The sequence below is a fragment of the Pararge aegeria genome, chromosome 4, assembly GCF_905163445.1.
Source record: "Pararge aegeria chromosome 4, ilParAegt1.1, whole genome shotgun sequence".
NCBI classification, from domain to species: Eukaryota; Metazoa; Arthropoda; class Insecta; order Lepidoptera; family Nymphalidae; genus Pararge; species Pararge aegeria.
This window is the reverse complement of record NC_053183.1, coordinates 9,800,137-9,809,222: the sequence shown is the minus strand read 5'-3', so window position 1 is coordinate 9,809,222 and position 9,086 is coordinate 9,800,137. Positions and strand designations below refer to the sequence as shown.

Sequence of the window (9,086 nt, the reverse complement as noted above, 5' to 3'; positions counted from 1 at the left end):
TAATCCTACCACTTGATTCCACACACTTGGGTATTTAAAGTCGTCCCCACGATTAAGTTTTTGCTTACGAACTTCAAAATAAAAATAAAAATAATATTATCGCAGTATGTACCCGTTGAACGATATTTAAAAAGTATATCTATATAGTTCAAAAAAACAACAATTCTTTAATTTTGGAACTATGTAGATACATAGTTCAAACAATTACATAACAATTTTTCCCTTTATTTAACGGCATAGAATCACCGATTCAATATTTTAATGGACATCAAAACGACACTTTAAAGCTCAATAAAGGCTTCGTGCGAAAATTTTGCTATGCCATGTAATGTATTCTTTTGGCTCGTGCAAATGAATATATCGCTCGTGCGTTGAAACCCGCTCGAGTTTATCAGAGCTCTGAGTGCAGTCCGCGTTTACGTCACGTCGGGCTAGCATTTTCTGGTTTACGCGACTCGTGCGGCTGTTCGCATAGGTTGAGTGGTACTTTCACGAATATTCGTCAAAATTGCTTCTAGCATAGGTGAGCAGACTTCATGCCGACATAGGTATGTGTATAACATACCTTTGTAAAGTGGTGTCGAAAGTCTCAAGCTTAAAGTAATCTTACACATCATATACATAAACCATCGCGCTTATTAAGGCTACAGCTATAGCTATATTATAATGTAGGTAATTGGAACCGGATAATGTATTCGTATACTGCCAAATACTACCATTAAACGCTATTAGCAACACCACCAACAACGAAGTCACGAAGCCCCGCCTCTTTACCAATGTTCTTCTAAAAAGTAATTAACACTACAAAACGAATTTGCACTATTGTCACTATTGTTTAAATATAGGAGAATTATTGTTGTAATTCGTGACAATTTAAGTTAAGTATACATTTTCGTTACAACAATGGCCAATGGCTTCAGATACATATAAGGTAGTTGATAATATTCATAGAAAGTAACCATCAACATTTTTAACGGACCTTCTATAGATATTGTAACTAATATTATCTTCGCTACCTTATATTTATGCGGCATATATGCTCAATGTAATTTATTTTGAGGTCTCAAGTCTAAAACTATTCACACTTCTAGAAATATCGCATTTTTGTATTGCATTTCACTAAACTGCCAAGACATGAGTTTTATGTTTGGCATTTTGCATCGAAAATTGTATTCACAGCAATAGAGTGTTTAGCAAAAATAAATGAAATGCTCTGGGGGCTCTTGCACCTCTCGTCTGTCACTGTACCTAGTGTAAAATATACAACCATCTCACTTAACGCAAATATATTATGTATTCGTTACATTTCGTGGCGAAAAATATAACTATACTGGCCGGAATGTCGGCTCAAAGCTTCGCGACAAAACTCATAAGTAATTGGTGTTTCATCCGTAAAGATGTGTAAAACGACCACAGATATAAACTTACAGTCTATAGACGCCTCGCGCTCGGCGGATCGCATCGTCGCAATTTATTATCATAAGTACAGCACTAATACAAGTTTCATAGTCCGGCGATCGCGGGACTTGGGGTGCGACGCACGTTTACGTAAAACTATAACCTCGTATCGCGCACATTCACTAGTGGTGTAGGTGTCCAGTGAGTCCGAATCTGTGTGGTGATGGAAACGATGACTGAGGCTAGGAGGAGGCCAAGGCTTGGTGGGATGGAGCCAGCGGCTGCGGGTGCCTGATACGGCACCGAGCAGGTTGCGACGCGTTCTTCAACGGGCGAGCACCACTCTGCATCAGGTCGGGGCGGCTCGCTGAGTCGCGCCTCGCAACGGTAGCACAGCCGCCCCTCGCAGTACCAATAGCAGCACTCATCGGCTCCGTAGTTGGATTTGTTTGCCTGCGCGCCCGTCTCCGGTATACGCGGATCTGAAAAATGTGTCAATTCCCATTAATTCCGAAAGAAAAGCGTTGAAATTTGCCCGACATTGTGTTACAAATAAATCCATAAATCTATTTGTTGATGGCCGATTGGCGCAGTGGGCAGCGACGCTGCTTTCTGAGTCAAGGCTGTGGGTTCGATTCCCACAACTGGAAAATATTTGTGTGATGAACTTGAATGTTTTTCAGTGTCTGGGTGTTTATATGTATATTATAAGTATTTATGTATATCTATATATATAAAAGAGAAAGTGTGTGGGTATGTTCCGTATAGGCTCCGAAACGGCTGGACCGATTTCAATGAAACTTTCAGGGAATCTCCGGATTGACCTGGCGAGTAATCCTGTAAAGTTTGGTGACGATCGGAGCCCTCCTATTTTTGAACTGTCAAACTGTCAAATACAGCTTTTATTTACTATGATGATATTCTATTGTTGGGTGTACATGGGTGTAGATAATGATCTATACCCGCTCCAGAAGAGAATAGAAGATAATGAATACGGAGAGAAATAAATGATTAAATATATTATGAGACTTAAATTAAAAATTGAATGACGTAAGTTTATTGTTTAAATAAAATAAAGCAAAATCCCGCCCGCTAGCGTACCCAAAACGTACCCAGCCCGCCTCGCCGGGCTGGGTACGCTAGTTATTCATAAAAATATTCATCAGTCATCTTAGTACCCATAACACAAGCTACGCTTACTTTGGAACTAGATGACGATGTGTGTATTGTCGAAGTATATTCATTATTACTATTATTTATTATTTATACTTAATTTTAGCCCACTACCTAGTAATGAAAATAAAGGAAAATTAGAGAGAAACACCAAGATTGGAGTAGAATACAAAAGACGGCCTTATCGGTTAGCAGCGATCTCTACCAGGCAACCTTAGGAAACCTACTAAGCTAAAGAGTTTTATTTATGTTTGGAAAATTCCGGGCCGATTTAAAAATCCTTTCTTGCATTTGATAGTACGATGCTAAAAAGGCGATGCAGAAAAGCGACCGTAGAAATAGTGGGCTAGTCGACGCGGTTAGTCGGGGTAAATTGTGTAGAATAGCGGAAGAAAGTTTGTATGGGATAACTTACCTTTAATGAGTTGTCCGCGGAGCAAGTCGGGGGGAAACACTAGCAAATAATAATAATAGCATTTCAAGTACAATATTTCCTATTGCACGATTGCCTATATCTTATACAATAATTTTAGCTTCCTGGTAAAGCGAAGTTGTCTTTTATGGAGTAGGTACCTTTCAGATTTCCATCCATGATAGTTGTAAATTTTTAAGGAAAATTAAATATCTACCATAGGGGAGATCCAATCAATGGCAACTGCTTACATATTCCTTGCAATGCTCTTATCTTACGAAAGAAAAAAAACCATACTGGTTAATTACATTTCAACTGTGAAGACGGCAAAAAAGGAAAGAATCGTTACGTGAGAAAGCCAAGATGCAACAATTGGTCAAAGTGATGTGAAAGGAAAAACAATAGCGGGTACAGCGCAGAAAAGGTGCCATTTGTTTTGAGGTTGCTCGTTTTGAACGCAGGCCAAGCGTCGACTAATCGAGCCTAATACACCGCTGTCGGCTACATGCACGCGTTTGCCAAGAATAACCGAATATTTCCGCTTTAATGCATCCCCATTTCACATAAAATTCGAAGATTACATTATAAATCACTATCATACTTTATTCATTAAGCCCAGAGATTACATTTCCTCTCTTCTTTTTAATATGCAAGCTTCGAACGTTAAACGTATTGTACAATGTATATCCTAATATCCCTTGAATTAGGATATACATTGTACGTAGGTTTCGACAGCCTAAACAATGTGTACGTAGCCGTGGAGGCTGATACCCAACTCAGGTGGCAGGAATATGTATCAAATACACTTTATTGTACACCAAAGACAAAGCATTAAAAATTGAAAGACACAATTGAAAGAAAGAAAGAAATGGTTCAAAAGGCGGCCTTATCGCTAAAAAGCAATCTCTAACAGGCGACCAACCAAAGTACATCAAGTTAAGAAGGGGGGTTAGGGTACAACTACAAGAAAAATACTTACATGATAAACATAAATTACAAAATAGATAAATAATAATAAATTAAATAAAATACTTACTTCATATACGTACACATATAATATAAAAATATAATACAATATATATAAATTAAATATAAAATATTATACACAATATATACCTATATGTCATAAATAAGCCAGAAAGGAAAATAACCAAAAAGAGCATATTTATAAACAAGCTGAAAAAGAGGGAAAATGTCAAATACAATAAAAAGGGAATGATTAATAAATACACATACTACATACAGTAAGGTGGTAAAAAGTGTTTTTAGTAGGTTTGAAATGGGTAGAGACTGCATACGCCTGATATGAACAGGGAGAGCATTCCATAATCGAACAGCTTCGATTGAGAAAGAATTGGAATAGAATGAAGTATTATGTTTTGGTACCGACAGGATATGAACCTACCACTCTCTGGCACTCTCTGGCCTGAGCGCTTTGATAGAATACTCTTCGATAAATCCTAACATAGGCCATTGCACTGTGGTGCTTGAAGCTGCATAGAAGTCTATCTATGAAACCAGGAAAAGTCTGCTTATTTTCAAGTGCAAAGTGTTGATATGAGTACTCGGTGAACATAAACTCTAAGAACTATTTCAAGAACCGCAAGACAAGTTTAATATACTGGGCTGTACATATGTAGGCAGACGAGACGAGAGACGGTACCTATTAGAGCCCTTTAGAAATTGTTGGAGGGCAAACTGGAAAGTCTCAGAAATTGAGAAAGTCCAAGCAGCCAGTACATTGTTGGAGTTGGGACGAAACTGCTTCTGTCAACGCCCGATGGATAAATTCGGTTGGCTAAGCCAATGCCCAACTATGACCCGACGAGTTTTGATGACAATGACGATTTCTCGAAAAGGAAGTACAGTAACGAACAAAATTAGTCTCACGCGGAATTCCAAATTATCTAATGATATTCGGATTATCAATATTCTACTGAGCTGATATACTTTGTGCCAGATTTCTAGAATATCCTTACTTCCTTAGGAGATAATATTTAATAATTATAGTCAGCAACTATAGGGAAACGTATAAATAATAACCATTTATACGCTTCGCTCGCTCCGGATCGCTTTTATCTTTCATGAGGTAGGAAATCCAAATTATATTCTACTAACAAGTCAAAGTCAAAGTAAAACTTTCTTTATCAATTTTATTTATTAAAGATATTTTTGATGAATACATTTAGGTGTGTCTTGTGCTGTAGTAGTTGCATTAGTAATAGTTTTCCAAAATTGACAACTAAAAACTAAAGTAACGCACTCTGGTCTAAAAGGAAGCCCACGAAAAAGTTAGCCAGGTATTATTTCTTAATTACCTACCATATCATATAAAATGACTAGTAAACAGTTTCTATAACGTACCTTTTTGACTGCATACCAGGTTCAAATCCTCGTTATTCAGTTATACGAAAGTATTTAATGTTTAATCATTATCATCATCATTGCAACCACAGAGCAACCACCGCTGGAAAGGTATTTTTAATGTAACAGAAGTACCGTTTGGTCCCGCTGTTATCCATTAACTCCCGATGACTCCTTTTATGTCACCTGCCCACCATGTGGAGAATCTACCAATACAACAATTGCTTGAATCAGGGGTGAGTTTTCGGGGTGGCTGCTCCAGCACCCAGGGAACTCAACGCCAAACGTTTGTCGCGAAGCTTAAGTGGCAATGGCGGACCATTGCCACTTAAGCTTCGCGACTCTCTGAGCTTTGTCGATATGTTGCTATGTCTACTTCTACGGATCTCATCAATAACATGTTTAACATTATGTTAAACATGTTAATGATTCGACGGCCGATTGGCGCAGTGGGCAGCGACCCTGCTTTCTGAGTCCAAGGCCGTGGGTTCGATTCCCACAACTGGAAAATGTTTGTGTGATGAACATGAATGTTTTTCAGTGTCTGGGTGTTTATATGTGTATTATATATAAGTATTTATGTATACAATTCATAAAAATATTCGTCAGTTATCTTAGTACCCATAACACAAGCTACGCTTACTTTGGGACTAGATGGCGGTGTGTGTGTTGTCGTAGTATATTTATTTATTTATTTATTTATTTATTTATTTATTATGTGAATTTACGTGTTTGCGATAAAAATGGAGATTGTATAGAGCCTAGGTCTCCTTTTTTACTTTCGGGGGGGACCGAGATTGATTCCCGGCAAGCACCTATATTCTTTCGAAGTCATGGATTGTTTAAGTAATTAAATGTCACCTGAGGAAACATGCATGACTGAGAGTTCTCTATAATTTTCTCAAAGCCGATCCAGGCCTATAAACCCTTCTGATTCTGAGACGAGACTCGTGCCCTGTAATAGGGTGGTAATGGGTTGATGAATGTTAATGAAGTTCTTTTTTCCCTTAAATGGTCATTTCTTACCAAGGCATAAGAAGGTGGGCTCTCCGGCGTACTGAGTGGGGTATGCAGGTGCTCGGTCCGCCGGCAGGAAATAGGGGCAGTGCTGCTCGACGAGTTGGCAGACGGAGAGGCAAGGCTTGAGGCGCACGAGAGGCCGACCAGGACCCGCGGCTGCGGCGCGCACCCAGCGACCGACGACTCCGCCGCCGCGCCGCCGGTCCAGGTGACCTGCACATATAGTTCAGAGCCCCTAGTGTAACTTATCATGATAACCGACCTAACGTTTAGCTGACTGAAATTTAAAGTAGCGCTGGCAGCCTAGTATCCAGGTAAAAGCTTCAGTCTGCCTTTCGTGGGACCGAAATCGAGCCGGCACACGCCGGAGCGCCGGAGCGTATTCCTATTCGGAGTTATATGCGTTTTGAATTTAAACTATTAAATTATCACACCGTTAAAGTAATTGTTTTATAAATATAACCTAAAATAAACTATTTAAAACTAAATAAAATCTAAAACGTCCTCGAAACCACCGCAGCGAGGCACAGTTCCTAAGATGCTGGCAGCATTGCCCCTTTGGATGGCCAAACTAATTCGTTGGCCAAGGTAACTGCCCGCTCTAGGATCACCGGTAGACTTGATAACCCTTTTTGATAATTCTTTGAAAAGGGCTCTTGCCTCCGGACCCCACGGTCCCAAAGTCTCTACTCCAAAAGGCACAATAAAAGTGAAGGAAAACATCGCGAGGATGCCTGTAAGTTTCCCAAAGGCGTGTGAATAGCTCATATAATAATTTTGAGAGGTTACCCGTGCCTTGCAGTGGGCCGGTTGGGTTGGCGATATTTCTATGGAGTTGTTACTTTAGATCTAAATTAAACAAACAGTTAGGCTGGGTGCACGCGACTTTGTAAGTGCGTTTTTTGTTTGCCGTTTACGTCTAACCGAATAAGTATAGGTGGCGCAAAAAATTACACCCAAAAAATTTTTATTACGTCTTAATAATTGTTGAATTTCTGCAAGACAAGGTTGCTTGGAAGCCCATCACTCCACAATCATATCTCGCAAGGCAGAATGTTTACTGTGAACTTGTAAAATGATGATGTTCAAAAAGAACAACTGCTGAGTTTGTTGCAATCTTATTCTCGGTAGCATCTGCCTTCCAAACCGGTGGTATTCACTACAAAAAGACAAACTTCCATTTCAAAAGTGCTTATATTAGGACCGGAATATATGAGTTTAGAAATTATTTTGTGAATTTTCGTATTGTCTTTATTTTAAACTGTTTGCCTTAGACTCGTCATTACCTACGCGCTCGAGGTGTCGCGCATGCCACCTGGCTGTGTGTTCTGCGGGCGCACGCCGCGACCGCCCGCCCTCGTCACCGTCCTCAGCGCCTTCTTCTACCCAAAGTGGAACCATTGTGCTACACGCCCAACGTCGATACGTCTCCTGTAATAGAACAAACCACAACCGTTTTTACCAAGAACCATATTACTACAACGTTCTTAAGTACTAAAAATGCATTTTTTTTATTCTACTACAAGTTGTCCCATTTATGCAATTATAAAAGTCTACATGTTGTCCGGTTTCCTTGGTCTAAAAAGTATCCTATATCCGTACAATTCTATCTCCAAGTTACAAGCTATGTCGTAGCAAAATTTCGTTATACGTTGCTTAAACTCTGTTATACGAACCATAGATAAAAAAGGCAAATTTTTAAAACCATGTTTACGGCTTAGATGAGTAAAAGTGGTTTTAAAAAACGATAAAAATATACAGGTTGATAACATCCATGTATTAAATTTTTCTATCAACATCAGTGCATTAGTTTAGCTAAATATTATTAAACAAACAACTAAGCAAAAAACAAACATTCCATTTGAATGGAGCCTAAAAAAGTTTTTAAGCGTCTTGTCCCTTTCTCTCGAAACGATCATTTGTACGGACCCACAGACCAATTATTATTTGTTAGAGATCAATTACTTCAGGATTTAACATTACTTTCGAGATGTCTGTGCCTAATCAGCAATATTAAAAGGCATATAGCAAACTTATAGCTTCGAGCGACATTGTCGAAATTTTAATATCGGTTTACGAGTCGTCTAATTTTTTAGGAATTATTACATAACTTGGAATAAAATAAATAAAGTGACGTATTGGGACGCCTGACTTGTTTTGAGAATGAGTACCACTCAAGGCACTTACTTTAACCCACTCCTTTTATCATTCTAGAACTATGCACCTATTACTGTTGGGTGCCCTATTTTTATGATAGCGGCGGTGAGTGTGGAAGCTCTGTCTGAATGGGAGCCCGTTCAACTAACACGAAGCCTAGACTATAAGATTTGAAACGCTATTACTGCTGTATAATGGCTATATTCTGTAGGGAATCTCGACGCAATTAGTAAGAGGAGTTGTCGATAAGACTTGGAACGCTATTAGAGCTTTAATACGGCTATAGTCTAATGGGTATCCCTCAAATTACATCCTGAGTTAATAAAAAGATTAGAAACGCTATTACCGCTGTACAATGGCTATAGTCTGTAGCAAACCTTTTCCATAAGAGTTGAAGAAAAAGGTGTGAAACGCGTTTATGTTTATGTATACAGTTCTAGGGAACCCTTCTCGTAATTAAAAACAAAAACATAACAACGCTGAATAGTAGCTATAGCCTAAATGAGAAACCCCCTACATACATCTAGATTTTTCAATAACATTTGGACAGTTGCAGCTAAGT

At 38.9% G+C, this 9,086-nt stretch overlaps 1 protein-coding gene across 1 annotated transcript in view; it reads right to left on the bottom strand.

Moving 5' to 3' along the window:
* Window positions 1-897: 897 nt before the first annotated feature.
* The window catches only part of LOC120623239, an 88,435-nt gene continuing 80,246 nt past the window's right edge, over window positions 898-9,086 (bottom strand). The window contains exons 2-4 of the mRNA XM_039889157.1: window positions 7,654-7,798; window positions 6,374-6,580; window positions 898-1,880 (exon numbers count right to left, since the gene is read on the bottom strand). Of these exons, the coding sequence (XP_039745091.1) occupies window positions 1,555-1,880; window positions 6,374-6,580; window positions 7,654-7,798 (678 nt within the window). The 3' untranslated portion in view covers window positions 898-1,554. The remainder of the gene's footprint in view (window positions 1,881-6,373; window positions 6,581-7,653; window positions 7,799-9,086) is intronic.